The 15,887-nt window shown below is 40.7% G+C and overlaps 1 protein-coding gene across 1 annotated transcript; it reads right to left on the minus strand.

Moving 5' to 3' along the window:
• Nucleotides 1–1,291: 1,291 nt before the first annotated feature.
• Nucleotides 1,292–15,080, minus strand: TARS1 (threonyl-tRNA synthetase 1). The gene is made up of 19 exons (XM_082301932.1): nt 15,047–15,080; nt 14,710–14,790; nt 13,699–13,889; nt 12,534–12,657; nt 11,357–11,478; nt 11,025–11,142; nt 10,107–10,171; nt 9,947–10,025; nt 9,252–9,398; nt 8,227–8,325; nt 7,340–7,506; nt 6,679–6,841; nt 6,453–6,590; nt 5,698–5,775; nt 3,900–4,000; nt 3,692–3,796; nt 2,949–3,021; nt 2,127–2,241; nt 1,292–1,486 (listed from the first exon to the last, which is right to left on the minus strand). Exons 1-19 carry the CDS (start codon nt 15,065–15,067, stop codon nt 1,338–1,340), a joined length of 2,136 nt encoding a protein of 711 aa, XP_082158058.1. The 5' UTR covers nt 15,068–15,080; the 3' UTR covers nt 1,292–1,337.
• Nucleotides 15,081–15,887: the final 807 nt, after the last annotated feature.

Raw genomic sequence — 15,887 nt, forward strand, 5'->3', positions numbered from 1 at the left:
ACCCCTGAGTAAAATAGGTGATAAAAGGCAGGATGAAATGCTTCTGCCCAGACAATAATGGAAATGGCAAGACATGGAGGTTTTCAAAAGGTGAGATAGTTCAAACCTGTCCTCAGACTTGTCTGATCTTTGCTTAGGCTATAGCAATAACTTTCTTTTAAAATGAACTGTTATCAAGCACTTTTTCAAGCTGTTCAGGTTAGTTAAGATGAATAAAATAAAAGAAATACAAAAAATCCTCACACCAAGATTTTATTTTTTGTCAGTAACAGACATTTGCCTCTTGTTAGCCAAATGCAGAGAAAAACCCCAAACCAAACCCAGAATCAATTTATGTGATCCCTCAGCAGTAAGATAGGAAGGGCTGCTAATTATGTGAAGGAAGCGTTCCATGGATGGGACAGTACCTATTAAACTGGAAAGCAGCATTTGTCTTAAAGAAATAATCACTACTTTTTTTTGTTCAGTACATTCTTCTTTCTGCTGTGACAGACGCCCTTACTGTAATGACACCTCAGAGACATGAACAGAAACACCCTTTGTTCCTAATACTACTGGTTTTCTTAGCTGCTTCTTTGGCCCTACTATGCCCTGCTTTTTCCAGACAGCGTTATCCCCTTTCTACAGCTCCAAGGACCTTACCTGCAGAGCCAGCACATTTCAGAGACTGCCTTTGGAGGAGGGTACAGTAGGCTTTGGTTAGCAACCCGGTGCTCCATGGCAGATGGGCCCACAGGAGCCAGGAGTGCCACACCGTGGGAGCTGAGATGCTGCCAGAGTAACCAACCACTACGGAAGCAGGAGGCCACTGTTCATGTCCCTGTTCAGGTAACTGGGAGCTCTGGAGAGTCAATATACTCAATTGGTGTGAGACCATGAGACAGGATGGCAAGGTATAATTTTCTTTGCTCTTGGAGATGCTCCAGAAGCTGCTGCTGCAACACATGGTTACTATGTGGGTTCTTAAGCCTGAGGTCTATTGTTAAACTTGCATGAAAAACATCTGTTATCAAAATGTATGTTATTCTTAACAGGGCAGCTGGAATGCCACAGATATCCCTGATTAATGTTTCAATCTTCCCTTGCAGTCACAGAAAGTCATTTCATCTTGCTTCATCTGTCATTGGTTAGAAGCCAGAAAACTTTACTCAAACATTTTTGAAAAATTTGATTTTTTTATACAAAGAGGCATTTCTGACTAAAGAAAGATCCCCATTAAAATGAGCAAGAGGTCCAAATGTGAAATATACTTCAAATCTGGCTCAGAACAAAAACTCTGTGGTTAACTAAATTAGGAAAACTACAAATTCTTTATATGCCAGGTAGAGCAGATGGTGTTAAAATTCTTCTTCAGCTTGTCTGGAACGAGAGCCTTTCAGCTGCAGCAGCCTCTCCACAGTGTCTGCAATGGTTCTTTCCCCATGCACCTTGTTGTCTCGGGTGCGGATGTTCACTGTTCCACTTGCCTTCTCCTTTTCACCAACAACTAGAAACAACCAAGAGGAAAAGGAATTAATCGTGGAGGGCAGAGTTTCTCTGTCAAAGGCTCCTTGTACTCTAATGGATCCCAGATGGTTTTAAGGTCAATGCTAGACCACCAACTCACATGACAGGACTAATGTGCTGCTTCAAATCATGTACTTCAGGATGAGTTTCTAATTTTTCTCCATACCACTCTCTCTGAAAGAGGCTTCACTCTCTCTGAAAGAGGCTTCTCTTATGCATGCAAGCCTAGTTCAGAAGTATACCACAGCTGAATGCCGTGAAAACATGTTTCTTTTACTGAAGTAGAAGCAAGAGCATAAATTATGGGGAGGATAGAAAATCACTTAAAAATCTGACTGATAAAGGACAAGAAACTTCATATCTATCCCCACACTGCTGACCAGAAGACAGCAAAAATCTTTTTCAAAAGTATCAGCAATGCCTGGGGTCACAGTGTCTCCTTTCAGGGACAGCTATACAAGACAGGAATGCCTATGATGTCAGCAGGAGAGGCTCTCTGCAGTGGAGACTCCTAGGAACAAATTGATCTAAAACACTGATTACAACTCTCTGCCTCACTCACAGAATGATCAAATCCTGTAAAAAAAGGATCAGCCAGTACAAGGTAACAAATACATTACCCAGAATAAAGTTATACTGCGCAAGCTGAGCATTTCTGATCTTCTTGTTCAGCGTGCACCCAGGATCTACATCAACATCTGCCATAAATCCAGCATCATGAAAGTGCTGCCTGACCTAAGGAAAAAAGTATTTATTCATGATCATGAACTATTCACGAGTTGTAGATTTAAACCATTTCAGATTATCTGAACCCTAGAACAAAGGCACTGTCACGGGTTTAGACTTTGGAGATGAGCCCAGTTCAAGGAATTAAAATATGTCAGTTATCATGCAACTATATAAACACTAAGTAAGTAAGCAGTGATATGAACATCTAATGTTTGGCCTGAGTAGTGATTTTAGTTTAATACTGTAAAAGGCAACAGGATGGTGGACCTTACTGATTAAAAGAGATTTTTAAATTAATTTTGCAGACTATTTTATTTATATAGAATGTGCTTGAAACAACTACAGATAAAGGTGTTCTGGATGCTAAATACGTAAAGACTCATTTTCATCTCTCTTACTGCTCTGCAAGATGCACACAGTCATAGGAGACTAGAAGCTGAAGGGTGAGCCAGAGAAAAACTAAGTTTTCCAAAAACAAAAGTCTCACAAAGATCAATGTTCGTTATTCACATATCCAAAATCTAACTCAGGTTATTTTTAAGATACATCTACAACTTCAGCAGCTAATTGTTGCTGTGATATAAAAATAACTCAATGGCATATGCAAAGACTTGGAATACTTCTCTGAGATAAATACTATTAATCATTAATAACCAAGTATTTCAGATCAATACAATATACTGAAAATGAAGCCCTGAAACCATATACATCACCTTTTGGGCATACTCATCACATGCTGGTCCCACTGGTACCACCATTACTTGCTGTGGGGACAGCCAGAGTGGCCTTCAATAAACAAACAAAACAAATTTATATAGTTTCCAGTATTTTTTCAGTATGAAAAATACTATTTATAGAGAGGAATAAAAGCCACACAAGAGACTCTTAAAGCCAGCTGCATAGATTGGGTTCAGAGGTGACGAGAGCCTTACAATTACAATAATTAACAATTACTTCCCCAAAAGAACTGAGTGTCTAAAAAGACTTCAGCATGGGCTGGAGCACTTGCTAACTGAAGATTGATGTTGTGTTTTACAACAGACAACAAAGCCTAACTGATTGAGCTCATTACTAACTAAGCACAGGAAAACATTTCCTTTTCAGTCATAATAAGAGGGGTCACTCCCACTGGGTATTAACATAGATAAAGCAGATCAGCTACAAAAATGACTCTTTACAAGACAGTCCTGATGCAAAAGCAGTTGGGATGCACATGCCTTGGGCAGATTAGCTGTATGCTGCACCTGCATGAGCAGTATCGTGTAGAATCTATGAAATCTTGAATCATTTCATATTTAAGGAAGGTGGTTCAGAAGAAATTGCCCTGTGGTATTCCCAGGCATGTCACCCTAGCAAATGGAACAAACAGACCCTCCTGACTCTCCAGTACTTGGGGCTAATTTCTCTCCTACATAAAGAGTTTGCTCAAACTGGAATAATGACTTTTCAACATTACCATTTGCCTCCATAGTTCTCAGTTAGAATGGCAATCATTCTCTCCACAGATCCCAAGATAGCCCGGTGAATGATAACTGGTCTCGTCTTGTCATTGCCATCATGGCTGTAAAGAAACGCTTTTGTAAGGTTTTTGATGCAATCTTATGCCTGTAAGTGCCACTAAAGTTAGACTACACAGAAACTAAAATCACCAGCCTTGTGCTTACCTGACAAAGGTGAGGTTAAATCTGACTGGCAACTGGAAGTCAAGCTGAATCGTAGCACATTGGTGGTAGCGGCCAATGGCATCCTTAATCTGAATGTCAATCTGAAAAACAAAAACACATGAACTTCTACAACAGTTAAGAGACAAGCATTCCCTTCTAAAAGCAAATTCGTTGTTTCAAGATGGAAGGTTTCACTCATGAAATGCAGAGGAACAATATGTAGTCTTAAACAGCATAGTTTTACTTCAGCCTTCATCAGGCTTTAAGTGATTTGCAGGTTCTGATGCAAAAACTGTTAGAGCTAAAACAGGGTGAGTAACTAGAGAGATAATATATCGGGGAGAACTACATTTAATGTCTGACTGTAATTTGTGAGTTTCAGTCTGGGACTTTCATGGGCCTTTTCACTGAGTGAATACATAAATGCAGAGCTGAACACGCCTCTCCACAAATGAGACTTCTTCAGCCTCAAACTGGCATTCTTTATTATAGAGTACTTGAACCTTATGTTACAAATACAGGGCATGAATACGAGCCTATAACCTGTTAAACAGTCCACTTACCAGCAGGAACTCATAATAATTAGTAACTCTTCTGACCTACGAGTCAAGCCTGTTCTTTCTTTTGCATCTAACACTTAAATCCTGAGTACACTTATGATACAACTTCGAAAAGACTTATTGAAAACAGTAGTCTTCTAGTGTCCTGACCTTACTTATCTATCACATTGCTCACTTACTCATCATTTTACCAGTATATACCAGGCTATATGTCTTATTTTAATTTATGTATTAAACAAATAGATCAGTGCTTTAACAACTCAAGATCTAAATGTCTTTCAGTTTGCATCCAGAATTCAGTTTATCAGAATTCAGCTAGCCACCAAAGAGCTTCTAATAAAAAAAAAAAAAAATTTTACAACCTAATTTAATTTCAAATCCAGACTATGAGGAGCAAGTGTAAGGTTAATTAATGTTAACAAAGGTTCCTGTGTGTTTGTCTTCTTTCAATCAAATGAGGAAATTATTAAATCTTAGCTGCTGTAACACATTTTACCTACAAGACATAAACAGAAACTGATTCAATTTGCATACAAATAGAGAAATCAGAGCCAGCTTACTAGATGAGAACACAAACACAGATGTAGTGTAGGCATATTAAGGAAAGATTTAAAACCAATTTCATCATGCTCTGTGCCCTTATGTGCAAAGATATTAATGAAATTTCTAAAAAGCCCTACTTAATCTGTCCAAACTGAGGAGACTGTCCTTAAGAAACCCAACAACTTCACATGATCAATGTGTGGGGATTTTTAAAATACCAAAACCCCCCAGTAACTCAATGCAGATTCAAAACTGTGCAGTTAAAGGAATAAAAATTTGTTTAACCAGGAAGTTTACTTTTGATTTTCTCTTGACTTAGGAATCACTTATTGCTGAAAGGATTATTTCTAATGTAGAAGTTGCTCTGCTACAACAGATCTTACACTGCCACCTTGTGTTTATGTCACTCACCAAACCAGTCAGCTGTTTAAGCAGTAGACAAATAGTTTATTCATGTTTAACTAATTAAATGAGTGTTAAAGCAGTTAAAACTATGTGAAAACTAGGTTCACAGATGATTATTTTTCTCTCAAGTATGTTAGAGTTTATGTATCCGGAAAAACAGAAAATTTCAGTCAGACAGCGTCTTAAAATGGGAAAACAAAAAAAAAATCCCTTCTTCCTCATCCCAGCCTTTTACCTTATCCAAACAGAATTAAAAGACAAATCCAGCTAGGGGTTAGCAACACACTAACCTTAGGTCCATAGAAAGCTCCATCACCAGGGTTTAACTCCCACTTCTCACCAAAGGCATTGAGGCTGTTTTCAAGTTGCTGGAGATAGAGGACACATAGACTCAAGTGTTTCTTTTCATGTTACACTATCAGGTCAGACTACTACTACAAATAGGTGACACCATCAAATTCTCACTACTTCTCAGTTACTGTTGAAACACATTTATTTTTTGAAAAGGGGAAGTTTTGGAAAAGCACCAGCTAAAAAAATATATTAATTTTGTCCAAATTTAAACACACTAAATTAATGCAGTCATTTTGGAAGAGGCCAAATCAGCTAAGATGCAAGAACTTTCTATACTAGATTCAAAGTTTCTAGTTAATGTTGAGATGTAATCTGCCCTGGTACACCAAATGTCTATTCCTGCCTTATCTTCTCCCCAGCACTGCACCTGCAGGGGCCAACCCCATCCCTTTCAGCCTCACTTCTGGGAGATGTCTTTAAGTCTTATTACAGGGGCTGCCAGAATTGATTCTCTTCCTCCTTTCTAATTATCGAAAAAGACAAGGAGAGAGAGTTAATTCGATTCTGACATGGAGACTGCCTCTATACTGAGAGCAAACTATTTACAGCAGCCAGACTGAACTGAAGGCAGTTATCAAAGTTATATTGCTCATGCCCAGCCCAGCTTCACTGTACCTACCAGAAGGCAGTAAGTTCTTAGAGAATATGCAGCCTTACATTGATTGAAAGGTTCATAAAACTACCGTTTTACCTTTTCAGCTTGATTCCACACTTCAATATCTCCCAGGTACTTTTCAGGACGAGTAGAGAGATTCAGTTTAAACGAAAATCCAAAGACATCATACACGGTACGCAAGAACTCCAGACAGCTCTTTATCTCCTCTTCAATCTTGATGATGATAGAAATAATGTCTCAAATATGGAAATTTCAGTTAACCTGATTGTAACACCCAGTTTCATCCAGCAGCAGCCCCTACCTGCTCCATAGCACAGAAGATGTGAGCATCGTCCTGCTGGAACCGGCGCACTCGGGTGAGTCCTGTGAGAGCTCCCGACAGCTCATTGCGATGCAGGACACCAAAATCCGCCAACCGCAGGGGCAGCTCGCGCCACGACCTCGGGCGATGGTCAAACATAAGGCTGAAGGAAAAGTTTATTACTTTCAGCTCGTTGAGAACCAAAATTCTGCAAAGAACAGCTAGGGAGAAGCAGCCAGTGATGAAGCACATGCCCATGAGGCCATTGCGGTAATCTGGATAGAGCCATCAGTCTTAACTAGTTTTGTCAGGAAAACAATCTCCTTTTATAGCTGGTAGGCTTTCCCCTCTTCACAGAGAGGAGACGAAACAGCTCCTAAAACTGAGCATTAAAAGCTGAATGCCTGAACTGCCACAAAATTGACAATGCCCCAGTAATGATGGGGTCACTCTAATGATGGTAAAATGACATGACATTTCTCAGTGTCTCAAGTGAAGAGAGCATGTAGACAGCAAGACATATAATTACATCATTCCTGAGAGAATGAATAACTGAAGGTAACCATCTTTACAATTACACAGGCAAAGGAAGCAGAGTGGGTTTGGTTTTTTTTTTTCAATCAGCACAACCTCTGGTAAACTGAATTTGCTATGTATTTACCAGTGTCCTGGACAGTTCATAGGCTTCAGAGCAAAGATTTCTTTCTCCACTTCAAAGGAAAACATGTTCTCACTGTAATGCTGCCAGTGCCCTGAAGTCATCCACAGTTTGCTATTGAAAACATTTGGAGTGACAACCTCCTGGAATCCACGTTTTCGATACTCACTCTAGAACAGACACAGTACATAAAATTAGTAATAAAGAAAGCAGAAGTAATCACAGACTTCCATCTGCAGCCATAAAAATATAAAAATGCTGCCATATGGAAGTCCCATGACTTAGGAAGGGAAGGGGGAAAAGAAGACAAAACTTCAAGTTGGGCATGCCAGGATACATCCCTTCCACCACCCTTCCTCCAAACAATTTCTCTGTAGTAAGCAAGAACAAGTTTCCTCCCTGCAAGCAATGCAGCAGTCTCTAATTACTCAATGACCCTTGATATATTACATTTCAGCCCAAATATACAATAATAACACAGACTTTAAATATTACAGCAGGAAGATGAGAATTTTTTCCTACATATATTTTCAAAACAAACAGGTCTACAAGACCAAATTAAGTAAGTTTATTAAACCAAATCAATATGCATCAATGGAACAGCAGTTATATGAGCTTAGCTCTACTATTAGATGTCAAAGAATTCCTATTACAAAGCACCTTTATCACAGCTTTAACTGCAGGTATAAACTACTGATAAAACATAACTTTGCAGAGACTGGGACAAGAGCAATTCAAAGAAACCAGGTTTCTTTAGTTCCATGGCTTACACAACTAAAAGGTAACTTGAAGTGAAGGGCTATTAATACTGTTAAATGTAAGCAGGCTGTTATGTATGCTTTTTAAATTACGCAATTTCTCCTACAAGATTTCCAAAAGATATTACTTACCCTTATGAACTCAATTAACGTGTTATAAATGTAAGCTCCTTTTGGCAAGAAAAAACAGCTACCAGGGCTGAGCTCATGGAAGAAAAACAGTTCTTGGTCCTGCAGGAAAATAATACTTGAAAAACTTAGTATTTGCACCCTACCTTTCTGACTTAACATTCACAAATGAATTGCTACTGACTGGGCATCACTAATCAAGAGTTTCAAAAAGAAAAACGTGGGAAAAAAGCAATATCCAATACATCAGATGCATTTCTCTAGTATTTTTATAGCTGTTAGCAGTTACAGGGAAGGCAATTGTTCAGTTTCTGTTTCACTCATTACTGATGCTCCAAAACTTTACACTTAACTCCCAACTGTGCCCCCACAGCTCCCTCTGCACATTGACAAGTAAATGTTTAGTTCTGCTTCTGCACCTCTCTAATTAACTAACTCCAGCTAACTGCAGCTCTCTGCACCTGAACTGAATGTGTCAACTATAGCTGGTTAATGTTACAAACTGTGCACACACCTGGTGTCTGCATATGTGGAATTCTTCAGTATTTTGTCATGATGTACTAGCAGCAGACATTTTAACCCTATTCAGGACTATCAGTTATCTGAGAGGGCTGTCCATCTAAAAAAACAAACCCAAAAACCAGCCAACCAAAAAACACAGCTATATATTGCAGACTCTGAAATCATGCAGAAGAAAAGAACTGTGTGAACAGGCTGCAGCAAACTGTGTAGGAATGAGCATTGCCAGAGGACTGGAGCATTCATGGGTTGGAGACTGAAATGTTTATATTCTGTTCGGATCGATGTGTGGAATAAGGATAACATGGTGTTTAAAATATAAAAAAGTTATTTATTTTAGGACTTGGATGCTCAAGAGAAAAGTAGGTGACTTCACTACTCACTGAAAATAAAATAAAATTCACGTCTTGGTTGTGGCAGCAAGTACAGGCTGACCTCAAGATGCTTTCAATTAAGGGGTTATATCCACATAATACTTTTGAAATACAGTACTACAGAAGCTGCCTCACCCGCCCAATTTTTCTGTGATCTCTGCTTTTAGCCTCCTCCTGGAATTTTTCCCACTCCTTCAGCATTTTTGTATCTGGAAATGAAATTCCGTAGATCCGCTGGAGGGATTCCATATCAGCCTTGCCTTCCCAATAGGTAGAAGAATTCTGCATGCAAAAAAGAAATTAAACATTGAAGAAAGGGAGAAGCCTCCACATTTTACTACTACTGCCTGCTATAAAAGGGCATGCAATTATTAACAAATCATTAATGTGGAACAACTAAGGCACAAGGAGAATTTTAATGTGAAATTCAGTGCACCGATTAGAAAAAATCCTGAAAGGTAAATACAGTAAGTAGAAATGGTTTCAGGCTCTTGTCTTTTTTAAAAGCCTATCTGGTTTGTAGCTGTCCTATTCCAACTGTTTATTCATAAATCATCAGCTAAGCAAAAACTATGAACTCTAATTGATACAGTTCAGCCAAACCTTAAGCCAAACTCACACTCCTGTGCTGGAAGTACAGGCCCTGGACACCTAGCTGGGCTTCACACCATGTGAACATCATTCTAGCACACAACCCTTTCACAAATTTTAACACTGAGTTTTTGGCTAGGTTACTCATTTCAGAGTACATTCCTGGCTAAGCCCAAAGACAGCAAAACATTTGAAGTGTTGCAGTGAAAACATTTGTCTAAGGCAGTTCTAGCACTTACCTTATGAATTTTTATGGTCTTTATCTTGCCAGTATGTCTGACATGAGGCCCTCTGCATAAATCTATCAGGGGACCACACCTAAGAAAAGGAAAGCATTTATTTGGTATATTTAATCCTAGAACCATAAATCCAGTAATATCATGATCCATGCATAATTACCTGTATACTGTAGTAGTTGGGGTATTGACCTTCTCATTCAGGATGCGACATTTGAATTTATTATACTGAGAAGAAAAGCAACACACATACTTGTTAATTCCCTGTTAAGAAAGAGAAGTGGCCAACAACTTAAATTATTTGCAAACCTGATGCTATGTTGCACCAAAACAGGCCTGGAAAAGAGACAGGACAGGAGGACAGGCCAGTAGTGGAGCAAGCTGCCCAGAGAGCAGACTGTGTGCAGTCTCTGTCCTTGGAGGTTTTGAAGGCCCAAATGGACAAGCCCCAAGAAACCTGGTCTGACTTCAGTGTTGATCCCATGTCCTGTGCATGAGACTGGACTGCAGACCTACAGAGGCACCTTCCAACCAGAATGATGCTATGATTCTCCTTATGTCCTAACAGTGAAAATTCATTAATGTCTACCTCAGGAATGCCAGAAAAATTATGTGCAGCTAGAACTAGAGAGAAAGGGTCAGCTTTTAGTGTTGTTTGGACTTTTTTAGAAGTCCTCATTCTAAAAAATGTTTTATGAAGCTTTCTGAATGGAGCAGCAACATATGCAGTTACAGTATCACCACAGACAAGATAATACAACGTAACTGTACACATAATATATTGCAAATTTACATTCCTGAGAAGTAAATGAAGAATGTGGCTTCACAGAATTTAGTTAGTTCACTCCGGGGAAGAATGAGAATTCTCAGTTTTAGAAAATCAGAATGCGTATTTCCAAGAACCTAAGAATTACTTCCTTTTTTTTTCCTGTTAAATATCACAAATGAGCTTCTAAGAACACATCACCTTAAAAAGTTAATTTGATATACTTTCTTCTACCACTAATAAAACATGCACTGAAGTTACAAATACTTAAGACTAATTGCAGGAGGCTAGAAGCAACCTTCTAGAACAGCCTACCTTAAACATTTCAAGCAGTGTTTCCTTCTTAACTTCCAGTCTTTCAAAGGCTTGTTTTTCCTTCATTATCTTTTTGCACAATGTTTCCAAAGCAGAGAAGTCATTACTTGATACACCCCTAAAATAAACACACACAGAGAAGTGAGTAATTTTCGCTTCCAACTGCAATTTGTGATCCAGGTGCAATCCACTAACTTGCAGTTGGAACGCCCTGCAAAAAACAAAGCCACGTGCAGCAGTACATGTGACTTTGTTCTAGTAACAAGCACACAGCAGAAATTTTGCTGTGACTGCCACCCCCAGCACCTAAAAAAAAAAAATACAAAACCTACCCTTCCTCAAGAAACATGTCATAATAAAATCCATTTTCTATTGGTGGTCCATAGCACAAACAGCCACCATAGATTCGTTCCATAGCTTCACCCATTATGTGAGCACTTGAGTGCCAGTAGACCTGACAGAAGTAAAAAAAGAAGGGATCAGTCTGAATACACGCAATGCATTTCCCATTTTTTTATTTAAAACCTTTTCTGAAACACTTGCTTTTAAGGACACTTGATGCAGATCCCACATTAGAGCACTGTGCAGAACAGAAGTAACCTGCCCAGCAGCACTCTCATCCTCAGAACCAGTGTTTCCAAAAAGCAGCACAACCACTGGAGAACTATTTACATTCTGGTAGCAAACAATTCATATTTTAAACTATTGCTGATTTATGCCATTATTGTCAGGAGACTAATTCAGAAACCTTTTTTTCTATGAATTTTAATCAATCAATCAGATCTGAATAAAGACCAAAAGAGGTGATTTCAACATAAGGCTGTGGTTCTAATCCAGAGATCTTATGCATGGGACACTCCATCTCGTAGAATACCTGAGGTTTTGACAAAAAACAAATCTCTTAAGACTGTCTTGGTTAGAACAGATTGAAATCACAAACTGGGAACAGTTATTTAGCCAATATGAAAACCCTTGGTTTGAATGCAAGACTACTGTGATGAGTTTGACTGAGAGCTTCTTGTACCAACTGACTTTTTTCTAAAGACAGTATTCACAAATTTACTGGCTGTACACATTTATCTGATTGAGTAGCCAAAGTAAAAAAGTAGATACTTTTGCATACACACAAATTGCATACACAAAGAAAAAGAGCACCCTACTCAATACTTTTATGATTCTACAAGAAAGTATTTTTGTACTCAGTTTTGTTCCCACAACCAGTACTGAAGACATCAGTTCAAAAGACCTACTTTATATTAATGTGAAAATACAAAGTTTTAACAAGAACTACAACAACTGCAAGCAGACCTGGCTACAAGTACACAGCAGAATGTACATTATCTGTGGTACCACAACCCCTCTGGTAAGGAACTATGAGGAAATACAGATGTACCTAAACCATAAACCTGTTTTCTTCATCTTCTTAACACAGTAAATATTCAAATAACTGGAAGGGGCTGAGTTAAATGTAAACCTGAAAGGAAAAACATTTTGGTAAAAGATACTCACTGCTTGAGCCTCTTCATCTTCAAACTTAAGCAGCTCCAAGGAACAATCCTCCTCCAAAGGACGGTCTAGATCCCAAACCACCTTGTTCACTTTAGCAATAACCGTGTTGTCAGCTAATCCCTGACTACAGAACAAATACAGAAATACAGTTATAAGTAAGTATATTATATTTTGAAATCAGCAAGCAGAAGTTCCCCAAATTTGCCCTCCAATTTGAGTAAGAATTCAGGAGTGCTCAGAATAGATATAAGGTCATAAATAAATTTCAAATAAATGAGCAGTTTAGCCAGTCCTGAACATTCATGAAAAATCCTACTTATATTTTAGGGATATGGAAAGAAAACTGCACTATATACTTAATCTTCACACATATTTGACTTAGAGGCAGAAACCTCAAAGTACAAACCTGACTTCACAACCCTACTGCAGTGCAAGACAGAACTTCTCTCTTTAAAGTTATCAAACACCATTTTTGACACAGTAGCTTTACTACTTGTATCCACTAGGCAAAATACCCTTTTCTTGATCCCAAATCACAAAACCAAAGAAGGTTCCAATTACAAGGAGGTGAAAAAAAGGTTCCAATTCCATTATTATGGAAGAAAAAAAAAAAAAGGGGCCTTTCACCTTTAGGAATCACCCAATCTTTGCAATTTAAATGTCAGGATGTATCACTCAAAAATACTCCACAGCAGGTATAAGAGGTATAAGTAACCTGGAGATGTGCAATGCTCTTTTTAACAGGTATCTCCCATGCAAATAAAAGTGAAGAATACTCATACTGTTAACTTTCTCTGTAATCAATTGAAACATAACCCAGCAGCCATCTTCGTCAGGTCAATGCAAACTGGTTTGCAGTGCTGGAAAATGCATCTGATAATTTACTAGCAAATCAATTCTTAATGCAACACCAGTACTTGCATGGAAAAATATGCTATTAGGATGTGTCTAAAAGATCTCAGTTTTATTCTTATTTAATTTTAGAAACTGTATCTTTATAAGGCAAAAGAAAATTGCACTCCAAAGCTAAAACCCTACTAGTTACGTTCAGTTTATTGTATACAAGATGCTTTGAGAAGACGTGAGATAAACGACAAAAAAAACTATATCCCCTTAAGCCCACTGTCTGAAAATGATTGTGTAGTATCACAGAATAGAAACATACCTAATTCCACAAGCAATTTGATACGGAGTAGTCTTCCAGGATTCAGCATCAACCTGCTTGCCATCAGGTAATGTAACTTTGATTGGTTTACTGTCATTTGCAGCTCTTTCTGCAAGGAGTGCATCATGTTCAGCCTTAAGTTTATTGTACATCTCTAAACGCTCATTGATAAATGCAGGCCAGGGATTCAGCTGTACGTGATAAAGACAAAGGAAAATGATTAATAGATCATTAATCTGATAGCACATCATGTCAAGAATGCCAACACAACAGACACACTTTTCATAAGCAGCTATGTGACACTATCTATAGGTGCTATAACTAGATAGTAACCTGAAATATCGTAAGGCCTCAGCTTAATGAAATCTGTACCAGTGTACACCTGCTCAATAAACCACATATGTTACCAAACAACTACACCATTAAACACCTGTTTAACAAACTATGTGAAGAAAAAAATCAACTAGAAAAGAGTGTAGAAGTTCAATGTAAAAACAGGTTTTTCTTATTAGGTCGAAAAACTGAGGGAACACTAGTCTGAGCCACCCAGACAGGAACTGACTCTAGTTTAAACACGTGTAATGACGTCAGGACTATCCGCCTGGGCACAGCCAAGAACTTGGCTCAGGACTGCTGCTGACTAGCAGCTGGCCCTCCGTGGAGTCACAGGGCCACGAGGGGCCATGAAGGGCCACCACGAAGACGAAATAGACAAGAGCACCTCACACAGGCGTTCTTCACCTCCGAGATCTGCTGCCTGCCTCTGGCTGCAAAGGGGCAGAGGGAAAAGCATCACCTAGCCCAGCTATGGGAATCTGAGCTGCTCTCCTATTACACCAATGCAACTTAGTGTAAAACAGAACAGTGCCACTTCATGGCAATCTGTGGGAGATGTAACTGTAGTGCCTGATAAAATACTTCAGAAGGACAAACAGTAGCAAAGCCAGCAGCGCACAGAGAAGCAACGAGGACTCCGCATCCTCCCACCCCCGCGGCCGAGGGGCTGCTCACCTCCGACCGCCCTCCATCGCCAGCCCCTTCCTTCATCTTCTTCTTACCGCAGTCTGCTTTATTCTCTCGCCCAGCGTCCACCTGCGGAAGGCGAGCACTGTTCAGTCATGCCCCGGCAGTCGCTCACACCTAAGGCGCTTTAACTCCCCCCTGCCCCATACACCACGGAAAAGACCCGATATCCTCGTCCCGCAAAGCCCAGCTCCCTGCTCCTTTTCCTTGGGGCACATCCCACCGCCCTCCGGAGCTGGGGAAATCCTCGGGAAGAGACCCAGCTCCGTCTGCCGCCCGCCCCCAGCCTCCTGACAGCGCAGCCCCCGCGGCCCGCGGGGCGCACCTGGCCCTCAGCGCCCGCCATGGCCGCGCGGAGCCGCCCGGGAAGGGGCGGGCGCGGCCCGGCGCAGGCGCCGCTCGGCCCCGTGGCTGATGCAACCCCGGCCCGGCCCGGCCCCGCGGGGATGATGGAGCCGAGCGGGCCGATGGCGCCGTCCTGCGCTGGTGCGACTGAAGGCGGCCCGTGACGGGCTGCGGCGGCTGGACACGGCCCAGGCTCTGTCCGCGCCCCTGAGGGCGGCGAGTGGGGCCCGGCGCTCCTACAACCGCGCTCCGCTCGCTGTCGCGGGAAGAATCACAGAATCAACTAAACTGGGAAAGATCCCCGAGATCAGCGAGTCCGACCTGTGACCGAACGCCACCTTGTCAAATAGACCACGGCACTGAGTGCCATGTCCAGGCTTTGCTTGAACACCTCCAGGGACGGTGACTCCACCACCCCCCTGAGCAGCCCATTTCAGTGTCTTAATTACCCTTTCTACGGAGAAGTTCCTCCTAATACCCAGCTTAATTCTCCCATGACGCAGCTGAAGACTGTGTCCTCTTGTCCCGTACCTTGTTCCCTGGGAGAAGAGGCAGATTCCCACCTGGCTACAGCCTTCTGTCGGGGAGCTGTAGAGACTGATAAGGTTCCCCCGAGCCTCCTTTTCTCCAAACACCCCCAGCGCTCTCAGCTGCTCCTTACCAGAGTTATGCCCCAGACCCTTCCCCAGCTCCGTCACCCTTCTCTGGACTGACTGCAGCACCCAGGTATACCTAGCTACGATTCCCCCTGATGCAGACGTTCAGTCAGGGATGGAGCAGTGAATGGGAGTACTCTTTGCAAAAGAGACTGAAATTAAAAC

The sequence above is a fragment of the Coloeus monedula genome, assembly GCF_965178545.1.
Source record: "Coloeus monedula genome assembly, chromosome: Z".
NCBI classification, from domain to species: domain Eukaryota; kingdom Metazoa; phylum Chordata; class Aves; order Passeriformes; family Corvidae; genus Coloeus; species Coloeus monedula.